The 26,827-nt window shown below is 42.7% G+C and overlaps 1 protein-coding gene across 10 annotated transcripts in view; it reads left to right on the forward strand.

The window, feature by feature from the left end:
- The window catches only part of GHR (growth hormone receptor), a 313,209-nt gene that overhangs the window by 202,739 nt on the left and 83,643 nt on the right, over positions 1–26,827 (forward strand). For 8 of the 10 annotated variants that reach the window (XM_086361584.1, XM_086361582.1, XM_086361581.1 and 5 more), the window contains one exon: positions 12,233–12,298. The exons of the other annotated variants lie outside the window; for them this stretch is intronic. In XM_086361584.1, coding sequence (XP_086217710.1) covers positions 12,233–12,298 — 66 coding nt within the window. The remainder of the gene's footprint in view (positions 1–12,232; positions 12,299–26,827) is intronic. 10 annotated transcript variants of the gene reach the window in all.

Consider the following 26,827-nt stretch of genomic DNA (forward strand, 5'->3'; position numbering starts at 1 on the left):
ACAGTCCATGGGGACGCAGAGTCAGACATGACTGAGCACCTGAGCTGAACTGAGGCAAACTTGGCATAATAGATGCTAGACAAAGAGCATACCTTTAAAAGGCAATGGTCTACTGGGGCAACTGCAACTGAACAGTTGAAATATAAAAGGTAGGAGAAGAGACCATTGAACCTGATAAGAGCAAGTAAGGGTAAGGGTCAGAAGCACAGCTGGAAAGGATTCAAAAGAGAAGAAACGAAGAAGTGGAGCCATTCATTCAGGCAGCATTTAAAAGATCCAGGAACAGGAAAGAAGCTTCTTGGGTGTGCAGCTCCTAAGGACTCGAAAATGAGTATACTTTCCAGATAAAGTTTTTAAATTGTTTTTTTTGTGTCCTTCTTTCGAAAGAGAATTTTCCTCTTGTGACTTTCATTTGAAATTAATATTTGTGGCCCACCCATTTCTCTTGATCCTTCTCTGGATCCTTTTTTGCTATGTGCTCCTTCATTTAAAAAAAAAAAAAAAAACTGGGCCATTCAGATTTTCCAACTTAGAGCAGGGGCTAATAGCAGACAAGACTCAAGTAGGCTGTGTATGGTCATATATATTATTTTGTGTGCTCTTCAGTTGCACTGGCTGCTGCTTGGAAGTTCATAAAATATAAATATAAACAAAATTTAAATTAAGTACAAATTAAGTGATATGAATTGTATAAATCATATACATTATATATGTAATTCATATTATTTATATATATATATATATATATTTTTTTTTTTTTTGCACTTGCTGCAAATTTCCTGAACTTGAACTCTATAGAGTCCCAAATCCTTCTTTGTCCCGTCTACCCAAAGGTGTCTTTCTCAGCCTTTTCAACTTACATCTACCAGAAAGTAGAGCAAGGCAGAAGTTGTATGGGAGTCCTGCCCCTCTCCCTCCCCATCATCTCCTGGCCTCAGCACAATAAAAACTCTGTTCAGAACTTGGCTCGTGGCTGTTTTTCCCACATTCGATCAGGGAACGCTTAAAGCCATACAGTGTCCCTGTCTTGCCAGGGAGCCTATGGGCAGGGCGCCCCTGCAGGCGGACACAAAGGCACGCTGTGCTGGGCATGCACGGCAGAGCAGCGGCCACATATGGCTGATCAATACGGCCTTTGATTTTCTTTTCTTTATGTCATACCATCATCACGTTAAACATAATTCCAGCAAGGGATCGAAACTTATATTTTACACTACAAGACTTTGCCTGCCCTGTAGCTGCAAAGAAAGGGAGTTTCTTTTCAGTTGAAACATATTCCTTCCAGAAAAATACCATAACCTTATTTTTCACACCCAGTACAGTTTTTTGCTTTAGAGTGATGTTATGTGATTTGATGGACTGTTTTGATTCTAATCGTCCATTTTGGAAACTCTAAAATTAGATTGAGAATTAAAGTTCAGCCCATAAGGGTTGCTTCTCACTGGAGCCAAAAACTACAGGCCCAACAGAACAAAGCTCAAAAAAGTAAGCGGCAGGTACCTTGCTGCCAAGGCACGTGTCTGTGGTGGATTGTCACCTTATCCGTCTCCATTCACATTTTGGGAGAACTTCTATTTCCACTGCAAAATAATTTTTGGAATTGGTGGCCTGTTAGTTACAGAGTTTCAAGCATTTCTTTCCATAACTGGCCTTCAGAAAAATGAATCTAAAAATTTTGTGTCAAGTATCTTAGAGAAGCTGTATCCAAGTTTTGTTTTCTTTTGGAACTCTAGAACTCTATATATTTTGTGACAAATATATCTATGAAGTGTACATGATCTTCCACTAAGACTCTTTGTTAACCAAAAAAACCTGTAATCTTGTAGATACTAATCAAAAGGAGAGCGTGTTAGGATAAAAGACCATCTAGCCATCATAATACAGATATTAATGGAGGGCCTCATATGTGTAAGGTTGGAAAGGATAAAATGTGGTTCCTACTTTCAGTGGATTTGTAATCCAATTGAGGGGGCAAATATATTAATACAATAATCAGCATTTTTATCAGATGAGTGGCATGTATAATACATGCCATTAACTGAGAGGCAACTGTAATCATAAACATTATGTACCAGACAGTCTTTTTACTTTAAAAAATTTTTTAATTACCTCATGCGAAGAGTTGACTCATTGGAAAAGACTCTGATGCTGGGAGGGATTGGGGGCAGGAGGAAAAGGGGACAACAGAGGATGAGATGGCTGGGTGGCATCACCAACTCGATGGACATGAGTTTGAGTGAACTCCAGGAGTTGGTGATGGACAGGGAGGCCTGGCGTGCTGCGATTCATGGGGTCGCAAGAGTCAGACACGACTGAGCGACTGAACTGATAGTTGACTTCCTATTGTGTTCATTCCTGCTGTACAGCAAAGTGACTTAGTTATACACATATATATTGTTCTTCATATTCTTTTCCATTATGATTTATCACAGGATATTGAATGTAGTTTCCTGTGCTATAGTATCCTATACATACTAGTTTGCATCAGCTAATCCCAAACTCCCAACCCTTCCCTCCCCCACGCCTGCACCCTCTTGGCAGCCACAAGTCTTTTCTCTAAATAAGTATGTTCATTTGTGTCATATTTTAGATTCTACATATAAGTGATGTCATACGGTGTTTGTCTTACTCTTTCTGACTTCACCTAGTTTGACAACCTCTAGGTACATCCACATAGCTGCAAATAGCATTATTTCATTCCTTTTTTTTTATTGTGCCAGACATTCTGTGAAATACTTTATATATATCAATTTCATTTTCTGAATTATTATCCCCACTCCGTAAGTGGTAATTACCTCTGATTTTTCTCCCCATTCTAGAGAAAGTAAAGAGAATGATATAAGGTGAGCAAAGACCTAAAATCAGGAATGTGCTAGATGGCAAACACATGCATTGGTCTGGAGCCAAGGGTCTATTGAGGGGAATAGAGAGAAATGAACCGTGAGTGCTGTGGGAGTCTCTTCACCACCATATCCCAATGTCTAGCATAGTGCCTTAACATTATAGGTGCTCAGTAAGTATGTCTTGAACAAACAAATGGCCCTCTGGCTTATGTCTATAACTCAGATGAAGTACAGTGGGATAAAGGTACTTAGTGAATTGAAGCTATACACCAAAAAGCCTCAGGACCCTTTGACAACACTTCCCAATTCCCAGCTTTTACAGTGAAGGATTCAGGTGGGAAGGACACAGCATAATGGGACAGATGTGACAGCAGTAGCAGCTCCAACTCACTAGTGTCCTTTTCATGAAACTGACATGGTGACGTGGTGAGCAGTCCACACGTCCTCACCCTGGCCTACAAGATGGTGCACTGTCTGGCCCCTGGTGCTCCATTACCTCAAATCCTTCTTTACTCCTCTTCCTGTGTTCCTTGTCTCCACTTGCTCCACCCATACTGACCTCCTTTCTGTCCCCCAGCCCCATCTTAGGGCCTGTACTCTTTCATGCTGTGCTCAGGTCTCTTAATCGCCCCTCTCCCACGTCTCACTGCCCTCCCCTGCATCTGCATCATCTGTTGGCTTATCTGTTTCCTGCCTTCCTCCCACATGGTGGACTGTAAGAGCAGACCTCCCTCTGCAGTCCTCACCATCATATCTCTGGCGTCCAGGACAGCACCTGGTATATCGTATAAGTGCCCACACACTGCAATTCTGACCTCTCAATACCTCTCAGATACCTGCTTCTCAAAGGAATAGGCTTTTTTGTTCAAGAAATTCCATGGAAATTAATGAGTAGAGCTTGGGAACGAGAGGCAGAGTGGCAGGAGTTCAGATCAACCTATTTATAAAAGGTGCCTTTGGTCCTTCCCTGGTGGCTTAGATGGTAAAAAGAATCCATCTGCAACATGGGAAATCTGGGTTTGATCCCTGGGTTGGGAAGATCCCCTGGAGAAGGGCATGGCAACCCACTCCAGTATTCTTACCTGGAGAATCCTCATGGACAGAGCCTGGTGGGCTACAGTCCATGGGGTCCCAAAGAGTCAGACATGACTGAGTGACTTTCATTTCACTTGATCAGCAAAGGAAAAATATGCCTTAAAACCTCTGGCAAAGTATATGCTTGCCTAGGACACCTTTACCATTTCACACTTCTGAAATGCTGCTGCTGCCGTTGCTAAGTCGCTTCAGTCGTGTCCGACTCTGTACGACCCCATAGACGGCAGCCCACCAGGCTCCCCCGTCCCTGGGATTCTCCAGGCAAGAACACTGGAGTGGGTTGCCATTTTCTTCTCCAATGCATGAAAGTGAAAAGTGAAAGGGAAGTTGCTCAATCGTGTTCGACTCCTAGCGACCCCATGGACTGCAGCCTACCAGGCTCCTCCATCCATGGGATTTGCCAGGCAAGAGTACTGGAGTGGGATGCCATTGCCTTCTCCATCTGAAATGCTGACCAGTCTCAAAAAGGAGATCCATGAATCTGCCAAAACAACTGATGCCCAGGACTTAAGAGTCAGCAAAACCAGCCTTAGCCTAGTAAATGGTATCAAAAGACTGGCTGACTGCTGTAGCCAAAACCAAGCAAGTGCATCTATCCAGGTAACAGGAAGGCAGGTGAGGAAACTACATGATCCTGTGTTCATTTATTCTTCGAACCTCACTGAACTCTGTTAAGTGGTTTGATACCATGAAGATAAGCTGAAATACACGGACTTTGCCTCAAGTTTAAGCACTCAAGGTCCTGGGTGGACATTTGTCATAAGATCTAATGGTATGCTTTAGAATCTTCCAAATTGAGACTCCAGAGACCACAAAATGCCTGCTAAATTCAGAATAATAATATAGGTAAAGTCATGGTGTCTCGTAACATTTCTTGAAAGACTTCCCAGTGAGATATTCAGTAATTTCATAAATAAACGTTGAGCACTCACTGTATTGAAGGGGCTGTGCTAATGCTTTGGTGGATCAGAAGGAGGAGACAGGGTCCTTGCCATCAAACATCCAGTACATCATTCATTGGCCAAGTCAGATACCTAAGATATCGGACAAAGAATAAGAAATGCCACAGTCCAGCTATTGTGTGAGAGCACAAAGAATGGAGAGGTGGATCCCATCTGGGAGAAAATACAAAATGCATCATGGAGGAGAAGACACACTCATCTTGAAAGGTGAATGGGATTCCCACAGACTGTGGCAAAAAACCTTGATTTGAAGTATTCACTGATTTTTGTGGTATAAATATTACCACCACGGCTGATTCCAAGTCAGTGACATGATATCACTGAATACAGAGTTGAGAAGAGGTCCCAGCTCTGGGGCATCATCTGTGAGTCACCATCTGAGCTTTAGACTTTATTAAATCGTCCGATTCTGTTGCTCTAGTGAGTGTATTCACAGGTATTAAAAACATCTAAAACAACATTATAAGGGAAGAGACCCTTCTGCCCTCTTCCGTGCACATCAATCTAACCTTTTAATACTCTGGCTGTCCTTCCAGTCCCAGTCCTGTGCCCCTGCCTGGCCACCTAGGACTGATAATGGTCTGGTGCCAGCCTGGATTCTGTGTGCTTCCCCTTAGCAGGGCTGTCACCGGGCACAGAGGGCTGGCTTTCCACCCATCACCTGGTATTGACACACTTGCTGTTCTCATAATGAGAAGAAGCCTTAAGGGCAGCTAGCAGGGCAGGGTGTTTCACTGTTCTCTCAACAGTTAAAAGGGAAAGCTGGAGGAATTGCTGGGAAGCATGGCCAAAGGAAGATGTAAGCCAGCTGAGATCAGCATGCGTATTAACCTCCTTTAAAAAAAATAAAAGAGGGCACCCTCCCCAATGTGTTCTCCTTAAGTCACTGCACCCCTAACTGGCCTTATCACCCTAAGAGCTACGTTTGAAAAGTCGGGCCCTAGTTTCTGTCTTTAATTACAGGCAGATGTCCTCGGTACGTGCGTAAACTTGTGTCAGGATTTTTTTAACTTAGCATGGAAAACACTGCCAAACAGGAAAGGAACATGTGAAGCTTCAAGCTGTTAGGAAACTTCCTCATTTGTCCACTAGGATCTCTCACTGCACGTTCATTCTTCTATCCTCGAGGCCCAACTACTCTCTAAAAGCATTTACAGCAAAAAAATGACTGCTACAGATTTATTTCAGCATGTGCTTCTTTTCATGACACTAGTTTCTCCTCCAAAATTGCTATAGATTGTCTGCAACACAGGTTTTTTTTTTTTGTTTGGGGTTTTGTTTTTTGTGTTTTAGCATTAAAAGGTGTTTGGAACCACCAGCATCATCTCACAACTCCTTTTCTTGTTTGTTTAAATTATCTTATGTAATGTGCTCTGAGATTTACTGTCCAAATGTAGAAGAACCACATTCCCTCGTGGAGATCTGGGGAGGTGACGCTGTCTGTTTGAAAGGTTCAGAGATTTTCTGTTCAGATTACGCAGGCTTCTTCAGAGCTGCCAAGAGTCATAGTCTGTAGGAGATAATATGCCTTCATTCAGGAGAAACTACGGATGGAAATTCAAGTTAGTCAGTGAGCCCCAGAAGAAATGAAATTCCAGCTTAGAATTGTCATAGCGCTCGGGTCCAGGACTTGGGGTGCCAAGGGTTAGCCATGACCGGGACAACAGCTGCAGCCCCAGGAGCTGCTGTGTACACGTCACTGGATGACACAGCAAAAGGAAGAGGCCTGGCTGCCAGGCTGTTGTGTGCCTTACCTGCTTCCTCATGCGCTGACCCCTAAAGGATATTTGCACCCACAGCCTCAGCACCTTGGTTCCATCAGTTTAACTTTCCAGAACATTTGGAGCATTCAAATAAATCAGGTTGCGCTCTACTGAGCCATAAACCCCAGCTGTGAACACTTAGCGGGGGAGCCTGGAAGGGGAGCTCCACAGAGGACACAATGGCTGACCAGAGCAAGAAAGTACTGCCAGTGGACAGTTTCTCCAAATGTATCATGTCATAGGAATCACCTGGCTGGGGGTAGGACATGCAAAGTAAACATATATATTCTCAGGGCCTTGCAAGCCTACAGATTGACCTGGGCCCTAGAGACCCAGATTCTATAAATCTGGTACAGAGCCTTGGAATCCACATTTTAACAAATGCCACAGTTAAATCAACTATACTTCAGTGAGTGAATACGAACGCCACAGCAAATCTTGGTGGTCAGACAGGTTTGGGAAACAGTAGACTGGGATGGAGTCAGAACCTGGCTGCAGCTCCAAATTTGGCTTCTGCCATGTAATTGCTGGACGGCCTTAGACAAGTTACTTCTTGGAACCTCAGATCCCTCATGCACTGTTGTTGTTCAGTCACTCAGTTGTGTCCAGCTCTTTGCGACCCTGGACTGTAAGCCCGCCAGGCTCCTCTGTTCATGAAATCCCGCTGGCAAGAATACTGGAGTGGGTTGCCATGCCCTTCTCCCGGGGATCTTCCCAACCCAGAGATCAAACCTGGGTCTCCTGCATTGCAGGCAGATTCTTGACCATCTTGAGCCACCAGGGAAGCCCTCCCTCGTGCATACAATGTAACAAATCATATCCACTTCAGAGGGTTGAAGGTAAAAATGGAAAAAATTCAAAAAATGTCTTGAAGTATGGTGCTGGCTACATTTTAAGGGCATAGTAAACATGAGCAGTAAACACCTCACACACATTTTTTTGACTTTGCCGTCAGCTGGCCTCTTCAGAGTCAGCAGGATGGCCTGGGAAACGATATCAGTGTGACCAGACAGGGAGCTGGAACTCGAGCCTTACTGCAAGGAGACCACACATCTGGAGGAGATAAGGACTTTAAACTGAATACTCTCCGGTGATGGTGATCATAGTGTGATAGAGAAAAAAAGGACAGAAAGGCAGAAGTGGGTCTGGAAAGAGCTCTAGAGGTTGAAATCTGAGCAGGGGAAATTTCTGAAATATGCTCAAGGATAACTAGACTTCTAAAAGGCAGGAAAAAATGGTCAAGCGAACTTGAGATTTATAAGGAGAGATGTAGTGTGCTGAGAATAAACTGTTTTTCTTTGATCCCCTTTTAGTCCAAAAGCCAAAGTTTCAAGCATTTTTAATTCATCTACCGCCTTTGTTTAGCAAGCTGTATTTTTCTACTAGGTTCCATGCCCTTCACTCCTAACAGAGGTTACAAAGATAAAAGCAATACCTATCTCAAGAAACTTACTGTGTGTCATAGGGCACAGGAAAAGAAGCAGTTACTGCAAAGGGTGTAAGAGTTGTTTCTAGGGCTGCTGGGTGGAAGGACAACTTACTGCCCAAGGGAGACTTCAGTGGAAGTCTTTTGTTTTTTTCCAGCTTTATTGAGATAAAATTATCATAAAATATTGTGCAAGTTTGTGTCCAACATGATGGTTTGATATATGTGTATACCACAAAATGATTATTGCAATCAGAGAAAGTCTTGAAATGGAGATTTCATGACAGTTACATCAGCATTATCTTTATAGTAACCATAAGGTAATAATGATAATAGCTGACGTCAACCGATGCTTATTTTATGGCAGATGCCATATGAGGCACTCTGTGTTCTCCTGCCGTGGTGTAAAATGGTTGCCATATGCTGTATCTTGGTTTACTTACTTGTGTTTGCACTATTCATGGCTGATTCCAAATGCCACTGCTGCACAACAGGTAAAGTACAATCCTCAGCAGAATGTTAATTCTCCCATACCGACTTTCCTACTGTAAGTAGGAAGTCACCAACTTACAAGAACTGGAAATGACTGCATTGAGTCCCAGGTAGATTCCCATTCTCAATGCCACTGATCTCACTTCTCCAGGGTCCTACTGCCTGTGTCCAGCCTGCACAGGAGGACCTAAATAAATAGAGCAGATCCTGGCGCACTTAGGACTGAATCATGTCTTCATATGTGCAAAGCCTTAAGCTCACAAAGTCCACTTGTGATTGTCACATTCTTTTACAACAAAGATTCGTGCTGAATTCTTTGTTGTAAAAGATGAGCCCTTACTTTCAGGGTGCGTGCGTGCGTGCATGTTAAGTCACTTCAGTCGTGTCCAACTCTGTGCAACCCTGTGGACTGTAGCTTGCTGGGCTCCTCTGTCCATGGGATTTCCCAGGTAAGAATACTGGAGTGGGTTGCCATGCTCTCCTCTACTTTCAGGGTAGTGGTAGCAATAATAACAGTGACAATAATAAAAATAATATCTAACTCTAAACACTATATTGCATATTTAATGTATTTTATTGTATTGAATACATTGACTTAAACCTCACTTGTGTAGATACTGCAACTGGCCCCATTTTACAGACAGAGAAACTGAGATCCAGTTGTGTGCCATGGTTGGGAAGTTGAGCACAGGATTGGACATAAGTAGGAAAGTATAGACTGCAGTTTGTTCTTAAGCAGGTTCACCATGAGAAGCTCTACCTCAAGGCCCCACAAAGGAATAGTTCTCCAGTGTTTGCAGGATCACAATTAAGTTCTTTGGAAAGACCATCCTAACATGACCTCTCCCCACTCAACACATCCCCGGTCAGCCATGCTCTACCCACTCCCGACAGATTGTGACTCACATGCCCCAGCCACGTCTTAGCCCTCTCTTTATTCAGTGCTTCCCTTAGCACCAACTGCCTTATCCTTTCCTTCTCATTTGCTTAGTTATCCCAAATTCAGCACCATCCGAGGGGTCACCTTCCCCAGAAGTGTCCTGACTTGTTAAAGGACACTGCATTGTTCCTCCAATGCAGACCACTCCTTCCTTTATATATCCCTGCCCAAAAACTGTGGGCTCACCAAGGCCAAGGGCTGTAGCTAATTCATTTTATAATGCCAGGATTTAGAAGCCCCCATGGGATATACTAGAGCAGTGCTTCTCTCATTATTGCCACCCCTCACTTGTTTTCCTCTATTACTCAGCACTTCTAGACAGCGAGGACAGCTGGGACACTGAAATTGACCACCGAGGGTGATACCTCCATTTGCTAAGGTGTCACAGTTCTGCTCATGGTTCTCAACTTTGTAATCAGCGCCCTCTCGGTGCTGGCATAAATCGGTGGTTATTCCCCAAGGATGCCATTTGTTCCTTTTATGCCTTGATTCACCATGTTCTGTGGAGGCTGTTAGCTGAGTAAGACTTTCTGATTCATGAAAATGTTACCAAAGACACCATAAAGAGGAAGGCACCAGACCGCTGTCTGCAAGGAACGCAAAAGAGTCGAGGGTGGCCAGCGCTGCCCAAGCATTTCCGGGCCTGAGGTTTGGCTCTGTGGGCTCCCCTAGGGCCTCATAACTGACCCCCCACTGTCTGTATCAGTCATCGTTCTGGAAATTCATCAACTTTCCTGCCGGTCTGAGCCTGGAAACTGGTGTCTTTTTACCCGGTGTCAAGCTGAAAATGGAGAAAAACTCAGTGGATAATTTTGACCAAAATAACACAGATGGTTGTGTGTCTGTCGTCCCTGATTGACTTAATTTTCCTCTTTTTGGGAGCCCTTTTTTTAACATTCTCAAGGCATACATAGTTGTCAGTGAAAGAGGTCATTCACAGTTGAAAGTTATATAAACTTGCCCAACCTTGACCAAAAATAATGTTCTAGTGCCCAATTTAGGGCAAGGGGTAATAAAGTGTTGTCTGATTTGTAGCAAGGAATTAAAGGTGGGGGTTGGGGTCTAGATAATGATAATAACAAAGACTAAGGGTCTCAAGGCAGTGAGTAGACTTGAGGGGATTTTCATAAAATGCAATTTTCCTTTCTGGTCACGTTAAAATCCATGTGTAGTACATTATCTACTCTAGGGAAACCTGTATTCTATTTGCTTTCTGTCATAATTCTTTATTGCATTTGGGAGTAAATTAACTTCTGCAGATAAAGTTAATATTAAAATTTAGAGAGAGAATGAAAAGAAACCCTTTTGGAGCTGAAAGTCATACAGAATTTACAATATTATTCGCCAAAGGCCCCCAAACCTAACTTCATTTGGAAAAATACTCTCCCTGATATGCCCAGGCTGCAAAAACTTTTAAGGGTTAGAATTCTGCAGCATTTGATGAGAGGATCTTAATTTCCTCCGTTAGGTTCTATATTCTGATCTCCAGACCCGACAGCTGCTTCCTACTGGTTGGCCAGGTGGGAGGAGTTAGTGAAAAAAGACATTGAAAAGTGGATCAGGACAGATGGACAGGATTCACCCATTCTGAAATTCAGGGAGATGGATGTGGGCCAGTTCACTGTCCCTGCATCTTCATTTTCTTCCTCTTCCTTTTTTCATATCAGAGAACCATTTCTCAGCACTGCTACTGTGGGTTTCTATTGAGCACCAGAAGCATTAGCAGTTCCGCTGCTTTGAGGCGGTGCTGTGTGTTTGCTGTGGCCCTGGGTCACACTGCCTCTCCAGCAGCCCAGGGATCACCTAATGGGATGAGAAGAATCTTACAGACACTCCCTTCTCCACCAAAACCAGACAGCAGTTACAGTATGTTTGCAGTTGAGGTGTTTGCAGTTGAACCCAGTTCAACAGTTCAATGATAGCTACATTGATCATGTTCCATTTTTCCTGTTTTTAATGTAACCTAATACTAGTATCGGGACTTCCCTGGTGGCTCAGACGGTAAAGCGTCTGTCTAGAATGCAGGAGACCCGGGTTTGATCCCTGGGTCAGGAAGATCCCTTGGAGAAGGAAATGGCAATCCACTCCAGTACTATTGCCTGGAAAATGCCATGGACAGAGGAGCCTGGTAGGTTACAGTCCATGGGGTCGCAAAGAGTTGGACACAACTGAGCGACTTCACTTTGAATACTAGTATCAGTACCATTAGAACTCCTTTATAATAGATGACTCATTGCCCATCTCATGTCCTAAAGTTCTGTCTCTCCCTCTTGTCCAATTTTTCACTTCCCCTCATTCCTTCCCTACTCCCAGGGTTGCTCACATGTTTGTTTCTAAGAATAAACGTGTTTGACTGAACTGTTTTTAATACTGCTTTTAAAAAGAATTTATGTTCCTTCTTGTTTTCACAAGCAAGACTTAAGTTTGGACCCAAATGATGTAGGAAGGCAATTTTTCATCCTTCCTAACTGTGTCCAGGCGTGAGACCAGAGGCAACTAAACAAAAGGTTTCCATTTGCTCTGAATATTTAGGAGTTCCTTTTAGAGGATAGGTGTAATTTTAGTTTTGAAAAGAAAGAAAAAAGAAGAGAATTTTTGTGAGGTTGGGCCAGGTCACATGTTGACATTTGAAAATGAGAATGTAACAAGGTCACATCAGACCATTTTTCACAGGGGTGACTAATGGGTTTTTTCCCCTCTTTGTCTTTCAGCCACACCAGCTTTCCTTGTCAGAGCATCTCAGAGTCTGCAGATACTATATCCAGTCCTAGAGACAAGTAAGAATTTCAGTCGTTTTTCTGCCTTTGGCGATAATGTTCAGATTTTACTGCAGTTCAAGCTACTGTTCTTACTCTGTTTTATTTAGGATATGGTAACTGGATGAATTAATAACTGAAATTGTAGGGGCAAACTAAAAAAATTTTTTTTTTTCAGAATTTGTCAACTTCTCCACAAGGCCGCTTTTTTTCTGCTTTTCTTTTAACTGAGTGAAAGATTCTTTAAATTCTGTAATGCTTTACAATTTTCAAAATTTTCACACACATGATACCATATAATCACATAATAACCCTTTTTCCCCCCCGACCCCCTTCCTTCTCCCTACTGGTAACCACTCGTTTGTTCTCCATATCCGTGAGTCTGCTTCTTTTTTTTTTTTCATAGTTTGTTAAGTTTTTTAGATTGCACGTATCAGTGACATCATATAGTACTCGTCTTCCTGTGTATGACTTATTTCACTAAGCATAATGCCCCCCAGGCCCATCCATGCTGCCGCAGATGGCAAAATTTCATTTCTTATAGCTGAGTAGTATTCCATTACATGTATATACCACATCTTCTTTATCCATTCATCTGCTGATGCAACTTACATTGCTTCCATATCTCAGCAACTGTAAATAGTGCTGCTCTGAGCATTGGGATAATGTATCTTTTTGAATTAGTGTTTTTGTTTTGGGGAGATATATACTCAGGAGTGGAACTGCTAGGTCATTTTTAGTTTTTTTAGAAACCCCCATACTGTTTTCCATGACGGCTACTCCAGGTTACATTCCCACCGACGGTGTATAAGGCTTCCCTTTTTTCCACATCTTTGCTAACATTTGTTATTTGTATTCTTTTTGATGATAGCCATTCTGCCAGGTGTGAGATGATATCTCATGGTGGTTTTGATTTGTATTTCCTTGATGGTTACCAATGTTGAGCATCTTTTAATGTGCCTGTTGGCCATCTTCATGTCCTCTTTGGGGAAAAAAAAGGCTGCTTCTTTATTTCTCTCATACAGTTAGTCTTATAGGTTGTTGTTGTTTAGTTGCTAAGTGATGTCCAACTCTTTTGCAAACCCATGGACTGTAGCCCGCCAGGCTCCTCCATCCATGGGCTTTCCCAGGCAAGAATACTGGAATGGGTAGCCATTTCCTTCTCCAGGGGATCTTCCCCACCCAGGGATAGAACCTGTGTCTCCTGCATTAGCAGGCGAATTCTTTATTGCTGAGCCACCTGGGAAGCCCAGCCTTAGAGGTTAAGTAAGACCAACATAATGCAAAGAAAAGAAAGATGAAATAATTTATTGTGAGCCAGCAAGTAGGTTACTGAGTTTAGGAATCTTTCTTTTTACAAGTCCTGTATCATATTGTCATTATTAGTCTGAGATATTTCTTTACCTAATGATCACATTACCACTTAAGTTTGTCCCCTTAACCAAATCACCCTGGACTCTGAAATTCTGCCTTCATACAAGCTGTCTCTTCTCCTTAACATGACTTTCATATCCCCCTCTTCTCCTGTGACAATCTTTTCTTTATCTTAAAGACTGAACTCAAACATCTGCTCTCTTGGGAACACCTCTCGAAATCCTTTAGCCCCAAAAACCGGTTCTGCATCTATGCTTCCATGGAACTTTGCTCACTGCTCTGTGATAACATTTATACCTCACAACATCATCATGTATGTCTTTGTATCATGCACAGAACTCAAAAAGTTGTGTGGGCTTCAAGAATTAATTATGTTGCAGTCAATTAAGGCAAAGCCCATGTTTTCTGCTTCTTCTAAATCTCTCACATGCCCTAAACAAATCCTAATTACCTCGTAGATGGTAGTGGTTTTGTTTAGTCACTGTCATGTCCAACTCTTTTGTGACCCTGTAGACGGGGACCCACCAGATTCCTCTGTCCATGGGATTTCCCAGGCAAGAATACTGGAGTGGGTTGGCATTTCCTTCTCCAGAGGATTCTCCCAACCATGGGATCAAACTCCCGTCTCTGCATTGGCAGGCAGATTCTTTACCACTGAACCACCTGGGAAACCCACATAGTAGGTACCTTTAATTAAATTCTATGGATGGATTTTCTCTTCCTCAATTGACATATATGCTCAAGTCCACATTACACAATAAAGAAAGGGAAGACAGTGTACCTGACTGTTTAAGCCACTGCTGTTTCATGGGTCATTCCAGCATCATGAAACCATAATTGGGGTTTTATGACTAAATTGCAGGCTACATTTCTAATACGCAATGTAAACATCATTTTTCTTGGAGGTCACTCAAAGGGAGGGTTGGTGCTGTTTTTAACAAACGTCATCAATGTGTCAGTTGTGCCAGACCACAGACTCATTACAACCCTCCTATTTTAGAAGCATCTGACATGTTAATCTGCTCCCTAATTAATGTGAGGGGCTGTAAAAGGGTTAGCTGTTAGTTATGTTTGCGTTATCCCAGCCAGTATGTTCCAGAGCCTTCACTCAGAAGATAATGTAACTTATTGCTACTTTCTGTAAGGAAATGAGAAGGAATGAGTTAAGAATGTTTTACTAATTGGCACATGCTCTTTCCCACACTGAAACCCTCTCCCACACACAAATATAATACATTGCCCTTCACTTCCCTCAAAGTGGTGGTAGAATTTCCCCAAGCCATTTTCTTTGTCATGTCATGGGGTCTGAGGAGCTCAAGCTTTGGGCTTTGTTGAAAGACAACCTCTGAGTATGGTGGATATGTTGAAGAAATTGCTGCCACTTATTTTGCATATGTTGATTTTTTTTGTCCTTGTGATAAGCAAGAAGAATAGCTACTTACCTTCATCTGTGAAAGGGTTAATCGATCAGTCATGCCCGACTCTGATCACAGAGCTCAGCTCAGTGCTCTGTGGTAACCTGGATGGATAGGATGCCGGGTGGAGGAGGGGGGACCGGGTAGGAGGGAAGTCCAACAGGGAGGGGGGACGTATGTATGCACAGCAGAAACTAACACAACACTGTGAACCAACATTACTCCAGTTAAGAAAAAAAAAATTATTGTTCATGATCTGTCAGTTTACAATTGTAATGTATACATTTTCTATGTGCACTTTTCTGAATTCTTAGATTCAAAGCAAAACCCCATGGAAGAAAAATAAATAAACCTCCTCAGAGCGAATCCTAGACAGAACTATCCAAACATAAATAAATGACACCACCCTTCTGCAGGTCACCTCGACTTCATACTAAGGGGTCACAATAACCCCTTAGTAACTGTCTCCCTCCTTCCACCCTCTTCCCACCTCTCCTTCCATTGCCAATAAAGATGTTCAGAATCCAACATATCCCTCTGCTCTAAATAGCCTTAACTTTAGGGTCTCTTGTACCCTCCCCATTACCTAAAATTTAAACCGCAAACCTATTCCAAGACACTCGAATCCACCATCTGTCGTCTGACCCCAATTGTAAGTCTAGACGAGTCACTCCTCCCCAGGAACACTGTGCTTTCCCTCCTCTGGGACGTTGTTCATGCCATCCTGTCTTCCAAAACTGTCCTCCTCCTGCCTTATCCCACATTCTGGAAATATAAATCCTGCCCATACTTTTAGGTTCAGCCAAAACACTTTAACCCTTGGCCTGGAGCAATCCCTCCTTCCTCCATGTGTGTCTTTGAAGGAGGCCATGTGATTCCTTACCACTCTGAAGTAATATGTTAAACACTGCTTTGGAGTATAGTTGTTTGCATATTTCTCTTATCTCCCTATCTGGATCATGAACAGCTGTGTCTTATTCAGGGTTGTATAGTTCACAGTACCCCAAATGGTACCCTGAACACAGCAAGTAATAAATGATGTTGCAAATAAAATAACTGAATGGAGGCATCCTTTATAGCTCCCTGACTACCCACCCTTTTGCACACTTAACAATTCCCACCAACCCCCCCACCCCCGCCTTGTTATCATGGAACCTCTTGGCTTACAGGAGGGTGGGGGGCACTCATAGAGGATCAGATCTCGCTGCCTGTATTAACTGCACATTGACCACCTTCAGGGTTCTATTGCTAAAAGAATCATAGAAATCAAATGGTGTATACTCAGAGGACAGCTTCCTGACTGGCAAGAGATACAGTGCAGCTACAGTAGATGGGCAAGTGCACTGACCAGGGTCTGCGGAACCCAAGTGTGCGCCTTTCTGTCCTCTCACTCCCCAGTCACAGCAGTCACCCTTGGTCTCCAGGTCTGGAACCATTACTCATGTTCCTGCCAAGCACCTCAGTACCAGGAAGCCCAAAGTCTGCTCATGATGGAGTTTCCTGGAGTGAGCTGGTCATGTGGGTGCACCCTAGCTATGTAGACAGCCTTAACTGTCAGGCCCCCAGTTCCAGTGAACTTAGGTACAAATCATAAATCTAATTCTATTGCTAAGCAGCATCAACAAGCTGACATATCTTGCCCTGAAATAATTTGGGGAACCATGACTAGAGCACATCATTCATCTTTAGTTAACATGATCCATATACAGCATTGCCAAGCAATACTCTGGGGGAAAAGCATGTGGTCAAACCAGACCAGCTAAGATTAACCCACGCAATGCACCACCTAAAGAATCGTCCATTGCACTCATCTCTTTCTTCTCTTGCTCATCAACAAGTGTGTGGCCCATCTTCTAAGCCCTCAGGGCTTTGCTCTCTGTGTGGATACAGGACCTAATCCATGTGAATGGGTGTTTGTGCAGTCATGGGCCCATACTAACATACCTTCCACAGAGTACAGGCTTGAGAAATATTTTCTGGAAACAAAGAACTAATTTTAAAAGTCCCATGAGAAGTTTTCAGCCCACACACATGGGTAGCAGTGTAATTCACCAATGCAGAGATATAAATATGAACAAAAACACACATACAGGCTAAGAAGGGGTTTGAAGGAGTTTACAGTTGAAAGAGATAGACATCTTTATATACTTGAAAGAAGTAATGGCACAAACTTACTACAAAGAAAGCTGCTTTTAGTTGTGGGGGAGAGTGATGAGGATAGTTAGAATCTTTCAGAGAAAGACAAAACATTTTTAGTGTTCCTGAAGTAGGCAGACTCCAGAGTCAGGCTGCTGTGGTCTCATGCGTTTTGTTTTTTTAATAATTTCATCTCTCTCTTAGTTGGTTTTTGGCACAGGATTTGATGATTGTATGGGACAAATACTTAAGACTTATTAAGTATTAGAGAAATTATTAGCTGATTGCACATCTTTCTGAGGAGGATTTTGGATATATGTATAAGTGAATTACTTTGTTGTACACAAACTAACACAACAATGTAAATCAGCTATACTCCAATATGAAATTAAAAATTCAATTAAAAAACACATATGAGATCATAGTTTACTGTAATAACCATCATCTTGCTTGTTGGGGTCCTTACTGTACGTTCATAGCTGGACTCCTGCCCTAGCCTCCTAATTTTTCTTCCCTGCCTCCTCTTTTTTTCCTGTTCCCAGCCCCCTACCCTCTGCTTCCACATTCATCCTTCTTCCCTACCTCTGATCCAGTGATTCTTCTGACCCGTCATCTTCAGTAGCTCCCCACTGTTTCCTAAACTATGAATAAACTCATCTCTCTGTCCTTTAAGAAGGCCCACAACATGGATCCTGTGTGTATTTCCAGCCTCATCTCCCTTGTGTACTATGTACACCCATGTTTATGTCGGCAGAACTCCTGCTCATTATAGCCTTTCATAATGACTCCTTTGCCAGAAATTCCCTCTTCTTCCCTCCCAGGTGGGAACAAACCTTTATGGATTTTTGTCTTTAAGGCATATTTCAAATATTGCTTTATCCACAAAGCTTTCCCCAGTTCCCCCAAGAGAATGTGCACTTCCATCTTGGAATCTTGGTAACCCTTTCTTTCCCTCTAAGAGAGGTAGTATGCAGCCCAGTACTTCGAGAACTCAACCTCTGCAACTTTGATGTAGTCCACTTCTACAGCTTACTTCCTGCATGATCTTACTTAAGTTTTGTGACTTCTTTGTACCTTGGTTCTGTTTTGTTTTGCTTTTTTATCTCTAAAATGAACATGCTAATAGTACCTACCTCGTAAGGTTGTGATGAGGATTCTAAGTGTTGATATATTTAAAGTACTTAGAATAGTACCTGGCTCCATGAGGGGCCTGGTAGGCTGCAGTCCATGCGGTCGCTAGGATTCGGACACGACTGAGCGACTTCACTTTCACTTTTCACTTTCATGCATTGGAGAAGGAAATGGCAACCCACTCCAGTGTTCTTGCCTGGAGAATCCCAGGGACGGAGAGCCTGGTGGGCTGCCGTCTATGGGGTCGCACAGAGTCGGATACGACTGAAGCAACTTAGCAGCAGCAGCCATGGTCTTTTGGAGAAGGCAATGGCACCCCACTCCAGTACTCTTGCCTGGAAAATCCCATGGATGGAGGAGCCTGGTAGGCTGCAGTCCATGGGGTTGTGAAGAGTCAGACACGACTGAGGGACTTCACTTTCACTTTTCACTTTCATGCATTGGAGAAGGAAATGGCAACCCACTCCAGTGTTCTTGCCTGGAGAATCCCAGGGAGGGGGGAGCCTGGTGGGCTGCCGTCTATGGGGTCGCACAGAGTCGGACACGACTAAAGCGATTTAGCAGCAGTAGCAGCCATGGTCTTTACTGTACTCTCTTATGGCTCTTATTTATATTCCAACAAGAATTAGAATTGAACTGTAGGAAATTTCCCGTACTCAACTCCATTTTGGACCTCAGTATCATTAATGTCATTTGTTTCAACCTAATGGAGACTCTTATATGCTTTCTATTCCCTCTGATAGACTATACTACCCCAAAGAATAAGGGCTTTATCTTTTACATCCTTATTATCTTACAGCACCTGGTAAGGACCTGGCAAATGCCAAGTCTTTAATGAGTAGTCAGTGGATTTTACATGGACACAAAACAAAAATTCAAAAAATAGAAGCCAGGTGTTCCCCCAGTATCTTAATTATTCTTTGGCTCCCACACAGTAGCTTTATATCCTCCGGCAGTCATTTATGAGAGGACAGAGATTAAAATATGCAAGAGGAGACATTTCTCCTGTCCATTACTATAAGTACGTACAGCCTTTCCCAAAAGCCTTCCATAGAGCCTTATTGTCAGGTCATGGGACTACTGTCACGGGTCTAGTCGTAGGGGGATGTCCCAGGATGTTCCTATGTCATCACTGTACTAGCCTACAGGCAATTCCAGTGCCAAAGGAATAGAAGCCTCCCTCCTGCCTGTGACCCGCCACTGCCCCCTAAAAGCCAAATGACCCTCTCGGCTTTAATCATTCTTTTTCATCAGATATTTTCAAACTTAAGGGCTTATTAGTTGACAATATAGCTGAAATAAGCACAAGCTAACAATCCATGTAAAAGAAACACAGGATAAAGAAAGTGTGTCCTTGCACAGATCGTGTCTTAGAATGTGCAGCCTTTACTTGTTGAGCTTCGGACACACATTAGAGAGTAGCACAGGGCTGTGACATCAAAGCTGACATTGAATTCTTGACAGTACGCTGTTTACAAACAACTCAGTAGACGACACAGTAAGTTAACATAGATAACTAGGATCCCTTTTAAGGAAATGGTGTTTATGTTGGCTACTTCTTGCACCCAAACTAGTGGTAGCCCTTTCTAACTCACAGACAGCACTAATGTTCTGATAATGCCAAGCATCCTGCAGAGACTATTTAGCCTCTATGCTTGCTTCTCTGAGGTCAGAGGAAGGCCAGTAGAATTATACACTTTATCCGAGAAGAAACAGAGGTAGAGACCAAACAGCTCTCCTGTTGTTCAGCCACTCAGTTGTAGCCAACTCTTTGCTACTACATGAACTGCAGCATACCAGGCTTCCCCGTCCTTCATCAACTCCCGGAGCTTGGTCAAAAACATGTCCATTGAGTCCGTGATGCTATACAACCATCTCATCCTCTGTTGTCCCCTTCTCCTCCTGCCTTCAATCTTTCCCAGCATCAGGGTCTTTTCCAGTGAGTCAGCTCTTTGCATCAGGTGACCAAAGTATTGGAGTTTCAGCTTCAGCATCAGTCCTTCAAATGAATATTCAGGACTGATTTCCTTTAGGATTGACTGGTTGGATCTCCTTGCAGTCCAGGGGACTCTCAAGAGTCTTCTCCAACACCACAGTTCAAAAGTGTCAATTCTTTGGCACTCCGCCTTCTTTATGGTCCAACTCTCACATACATGACTGCTGGAAAAACCATAGCTTTGACTCTACAGACCTTTGTTGGCAAAGTAATATCTCTGCTTTCTAATACGCTGTCTAGGTTTGTCATAGCTTTTCTCCCAAGGAGCAAGAGCCTTTTAATTTCATGACTGCAGTCAGCATCTGCAGTGATTTTGGAGCCCCCCAAAATAAAGTCTGTCACTGTTTCCACTGTTTCCCCATTTATTTGTCATGAAGTGATGGGACTGGATGCCATGATCTTCATTTTTTGAATGTTAAGTTTTAAGCCATCTTTTTCACTCTCCTCTTTCACCTTCATCAAGAGGCTCTTTAGTTCCTCTTTGCTTTCTGCCATAAGGGTGGTATCATATGCATATATGAGGTTTTGATATTTCTCCAGGCAATCTTGATTCCAGCTTGTGCTTCATCCAGCCCAGCATCTCACATGATGTACTCTGCATGTAAGTTAAATAAGCAGGGTGACAGTATACAGCCTTGACGTACTCTTTTCCCAGTTTGGAACCAGTATGTTGTTCCATGTCCGGTTCCAACTGTTGCTTCTTGACCTGCAAACAGGTTTCATAGGAGGCAGGTCAGGTGGTCTGGTATTCCTATCTCTTGAAGAATTTCCCACAGTTTGTTGTGATCCACAAAGTCAAAAGTGTTAGTGCCGGGAGCCGGCATATTGCATATTGAGTGCATATTGCATATTGAGTGCAGCACTTTTCAGGATCTGGAATAGCTCAACTGGAATTCTATCACTGCCGGTAGCCAGCGTGAGGAACTCCACCCATGACAAAGGTCATGAGGAAGGAGGCTTGGCATACGCAAAGGCGGGATCAAGCCTCAGGAGTCTCCCTGGAAATTCTCGAGCAATCTACCCCCAAAACCAGAGTCTGCCTACTTTCTGCTTTGTGCTTTCACCTACACCTCTGACTTTACGGGGGGCTGTCCCCCACTACCTCTCTGAAAAAAGTTAGCCTACAGCTCCAGTTAATAATTCCTGGGTGTGACAGTGTTTAACCTACAAACTCCTTTGGAAATCCTCTAGCCTGCCTGAATAGGTTTTTCCGGCCTCATGTGATTGTTCGGAGCCTCCCAACTGTGAGAGGCAGGAGATGTCCTAAACTGTCTAAACACAGATTCTTTTGAGTAGTTAAAAGATTGATTAGAAATTGTATTGGTGAAGGGATTTTCACTTGTTGGGCCAATGTTTGCTGCTAAGTTTCCATATCCCTTACCTGCTGTGTCCCTGGCAGTGTATTGATTAATATAATTGGTGTAAATAGTAGCTTTAATGTTTGTAACCTGGGACCCTTGAGTTAATTCTTTTTCTTGTTATAGCCCACCACACCTTTGCTCTGTAGGAATGCAACTTTATCTAATGCTTTTGGAGGGTGGCTCCTGACCAATCACCTTTAGAGAAAAATAAGTTTTCTGAAGAAAAGGTCTTAAAATGTTAACAGGCCTCCGGGCCAGAAGATGATGCAAATCACCTAACTTTTGCATATGCTAAGTTTGCAGGAAGAAAGCCTGGCTTGCTGCCTGACTCTACCCCTTCCCTCATTATCCTCTGTGCATAACTTAAGGTATAAAAACTACTTTGAAAAATAAAGTGCGGGCCTTGTTCACCGAAACTTGGTCTCACCATGTCGTTCTTTCTCTTACCTTCTGGCTGAATTATTCAGCCTCTTTTCTCCACTGAATTTCCTCACTGAGCTATCCTTATTTCAGCCTCTTTTCTCCACTGAATTTTCCTACTGAGCTATCCTCATTCTATTGCTCTTTATATCCTTAATTAACGTTTAATTAAGCAATTGTTTCCTGATCTTCGCCTACGCCGTCTCTCCTTCGAATACCCTGGTTCAGCCGGGGCTGGTCCTCGGCATGTTAGCATGGTCAATGAAGCAGAAGAAGATGTTTTTCTGGAATTCTCTTGCTTTTTCTATGATCCAGCAGATGTTGACAGTTTGATCTCTGGTTCCTCTGCCTTTTCTAAATCCAGCTTGAACATCTAGAAGTTCTCAGTTCACGTACTGATGAACCTAGCTTGGATAATTTTGAGCATTACTTTGCTGGCATATGAAATGAGTTCAATTGTGTGGTAATTTGAACACTCTTTGGCATTGCCCTTCTTTTGGATTGAAATGAAAACTGACCTTTTCCAGTCCTGTGGCAACTGCTGAGTTTTTCAAATTTGCTGGCATATTGAGTGCAGCACTTTCACAGCATCATCTTTTAGGAATTGAAATAGCTCAGCTGGAATTCCATCACCTCCACTAGCATTGTTTGTAATGATTCTTCCTTAGGCCCACTTGACTTCACAGTCTAAGATGTCTGGCTCTAGGTGAGTGATCACACCATCATGGTTATCTGGGTCATGAAGATCTTTTTTGTATAGTTGTTCTGTGTATTCTTGCCACCTCTTCTTAATATCTTCAGCTTCTGTTAGGTCCATACCGTTTCTGTCCTTTTTTGTGCCCATCTTTGCATGAAAAGTTGTGTCCAACTCTTGTGACCCCATGGACTATAGCCCTCCAGTCTCCTCTGTCCATAGAATTGCCCGGGCAAGAATACTGGAATGGGTTGCCATTTCCTTCTCCAGGGGATCATCTCAACCCGGGGATCGAACCCAGGTCTCCTGTACTGCAGGCAGATTCTTTACCAACTGAGCTACCCCAAAAGCCCGCAGTTCTCGTAAGTCTCTTTAACCAACCGAGAGATTAAAGAAGGTACCAGCAGTGTGATGCTTTATATCTGCACCTAGATGAACAAAATAAAGTGTATATAATGCATGTTATTGATCAGTGAAATAACAGTGTTCAGTTATCTTCAAGTAGAGACTTGATAGTGACTTTTTCCAGCCTGAAATACGCAGATAATGCCTGCTATTAGTTTCCCAGTGATGGTGCTTCATTATACACTGTCTGCCTTCACATGTAATTGTTGGGGGAGTTAACGATTCTTTGTAAGATAAATAGTAGGTCTTACCTTCTTTATCCTCCTCAACTCCCAGCAATTTGCTGAGCCATAATCAGCAGTGAGTAGATGCTTCCCATTCAGTTTACGAGAGACCTGTTCTCTGTGCACCGGCCTTGGCCAGTGTTAACTGAATATCTGGAGTGGGGAGCGAGCCCACAGTTCAAGACCAGCCTCCTCAAGCACCTGCAGGTCCTTTCTGATTGTCAACATATGTCAAGGTCGTCTGTTTATGATGGATCCTAAAACAGTAAGAAAAGAATTGGAAGTCTGTGGGTATAAGCTTCAGAAAGCCTGGATCATGGAAGTGAGTAATATTTTTTTTAAGTCTGAGAAGGGCGATTAAGCGTCCCTCTAAAAATTCCAGGGGGCCTGTATGGACTCTCTATACCCATTCCTAGTATGGTGTCTCTTCCAGAGCGTAATGCACACTTCTCAGGGGTAAAATCCTAGACAACCATTCTTTCACCCTGGGTAACCCCAGTGGGTGGCAAACTCTTTCGTGATCTGAAAGTTAAAGCATCCCAAAGTTGATTGTGACCTTGGAGTTCTAGCCTGCAGCCCTGCTGAATTGCTAAGTTCTACAGCTTCAAACCCCACTCTAGAATCACTGCTCTCAAGAAAGCTCTTGCTTCTGCACACAAAAGCCTCTCTAGGGTGAGGACCCCAGACTCTGTCATTCCTAAAAGGCCTTTGTCCACACCAGCTCCTACATGCAATGCACAGTTTTTCAGATAATGTGTACTTTTGCACTGAGAAAAAAAATCTTGAATTCATCATATAGGTGTGCCCTGATTTTAATATAGATTCATCTGTGCAATGAGAAAGCAGACTGAACATCACATTTATAAAAAAGATTTATGAAATTCAAAAACAGGTACATTGAATAGAAATTCAGATAATAGTGTGCCTTATGGCAAGCACATGTAATATGAGATAATATATATTTAAACTAAAAATAACTTGAGAGACAACTGATTGCACCATATGTAAAATAGATAGCCAGTGGGAATTTGCTATATGATGCAGGGATTTCAAATCCAGTGCTCTGTGACAACCTAGTGGGGTAGAATGGGGTGGCAGGTGGGAGGGAAGTTCAAGTGGGAGGGAATGTATATATGTATCCTATGACTGATTCATTTGATGTATGGCAGAAACTAACACAATATTATAAAGCAATTATCCTTCAATTAAAATTTAAAAGAATAAAATAGTCTATACAACTTTCAAAGGGATTTTAAATGTATATAATTTCTAGGAAATTGATCTGCAAGTAATTCATAATATATAATACAAAAAAAGCTACTTCTTTTTTTAAGGCTGACAAATATTTAAACCAGGGGTTGGCAAGCTACAGTCATCAGACCAGATGCTTATTTTGTACAGTTTTATTGCAATACAACCAGACCTATTTGCTTCAGATCATCTATGGCTGCTTTGGGAATACCATGGCAGAGCTGAGCAACTAAAACATAGACAAGTCTGCAAGCCTGAAATATTTACTATCTGGCCCCTGAAGAAAAAGTATGCCAACCCCTTTTATAAACAGAAAAAAGATTGTTTCTGTAATAAGGTATTTTTAGTCATCATGTTTGAATTCGTTGTTGTTTTTTAGTCTCCTATAGAAAATTGTCTTCAATTGGTAACATTAATGAGAATCCCAGATGCATTTTATGAATTTCCTTCACAGTCACCTCCTCTGAAATACATATTCTATTGTAAAGTAAGATTAACAGTATCTACCAAGCAGTGTGGACTTATACATTTCTATCATTATGGGTATTCCACAAAATGAAAGCTGAGCATCTGTAAATGCTTGGTGATGGATTGAATAGGCAATAGTTTGCAACTGAACTGTCTGAGACGTGTCATCATTATCACATAACATTTATCTTATGAAGAGCTACAGTCAACAACACACAGCTCCAGTTTGAGGGCAGGCTTGACTTTGTGGGTTTGCGGATCATCCATAAGCTGACTGCTGCCACTGAGCACTGAATCCACACTGAAGAATAAAGACAGGAGACTGTCCTGTTAGGAAATTGTGCATCATGAAAGACTCATAAGCCAGAAACCCCACCTCATCGTAGTAGATGTTACTGTTCAGATGAATGGGCTTTGTGTGTCCTCAACATGCTCTTAGATAACATTCGTGTCTTTACTGCTATAGATTATCTTTTCGTTTTCGGGTGTTATGGAAAAGCAGCCTTTAACTCTTCTTTTTTCCTCACTTAATATTCCATAATCAATAGTTTCAGCACTCCAAATTTGGGTTCATGGGAGAGCAAACATTTCCAGGAGCAGCTCTGTGCTCCTGTCAAGCAGACCCCAGAGAAATGGCAAATGTATGCAATAAGAAATGATACACATTTAAACCAAAAATAACTGAACTAAAACTCTTCTTCTTCTGAATTCCAAGAGCTTTTGAGGTTGTACATCTTTTGGTTGAACACAGGTGGCCTGTATCCATATGATAACTTCCCTTCAATTGTAAACTCTTCAGTTCAGTCCAGTCGCTCAGTCATCTCCGACTCTTTGCGACCCCATGAATTGCAGCACGCCAGGCCTCCCTGTCCATCACCAACTCCCGGAGTTCATCCAGACTCACGTCCATAGAGTTGGCGATGCCATCCAGCCATCTCATCCTCTGTCATCCCCTTCTCCTCCTGCCCTCAATCCCTCCCAGCATCTGAGTCTTTTCCAGTGAGTCAACTCTTCGCATGAGGTGCCCAAAGTACTGGAGTTTCAGCTTCAGCATCATTCCTTCCAAAGAAATCCCAGGGCTGATCTCCTTTAGAATGGACTGGTTGGATCTCCTTGCAGTCCAAGGGACTCTCAAGAGTCTTCTCCAACACCACAATTGAAAAGCATCAATTCTTCAGTGTTCAGCCTTCTTCACAGTCTAACTCTCATATCCATACATGACCACAGGAAAAACCATAGCCTTGACTAGACGAACCTTTGTTGGCAAAGTAATGTCTCTGCTTTTGAATATGCTATCTAGGTTGGTCGTAACTTTCCTTCCAAGGAGTAAGCGTCTTTTAATTTCATGGCTGCAGTCACTATCTGCAGTGATTTTGGAGCCCCAAAAAATAAAGTCTGACACTGTTTCCAGTGTTTCCCCATCTATCTCCCATGAGGTGATGGGACCGGATGCCATGATCTTCGTTTTCTGAATGTTGAGCTTTAAGCCAACTTTTTCACTCTCCACTTTCACTTTCAGAGGGAAAGAATTTGGTCTTCCCTCATCTTTATATGCCCTACTCTCTTCTGCTACAACATAAACAGGGCCTGATACAAAATGACTATTGGTTAAACGAATATTATACTGAGTTCCAGGAGAGACTTGAGAGCAAATGCAGAAGGAAGGTAGAGAGGG

The sequence above is a fragment of the Bos grunniens genome, chromosome 20 (assembly GCF_055505025.1).
Source record: "Bos grunniens cultivar Pamir isolate PY7600 chromosome 20, Bosgru_T2T1.0, whole genome shotgun sequence".
Classification (NCBI taxonomy): domain Eukaryota; kingdom Metazoa; phylum Chordata; class Mammalia; order Artiodactyla; family Bovidae; genus Bos; species Bos grunniens.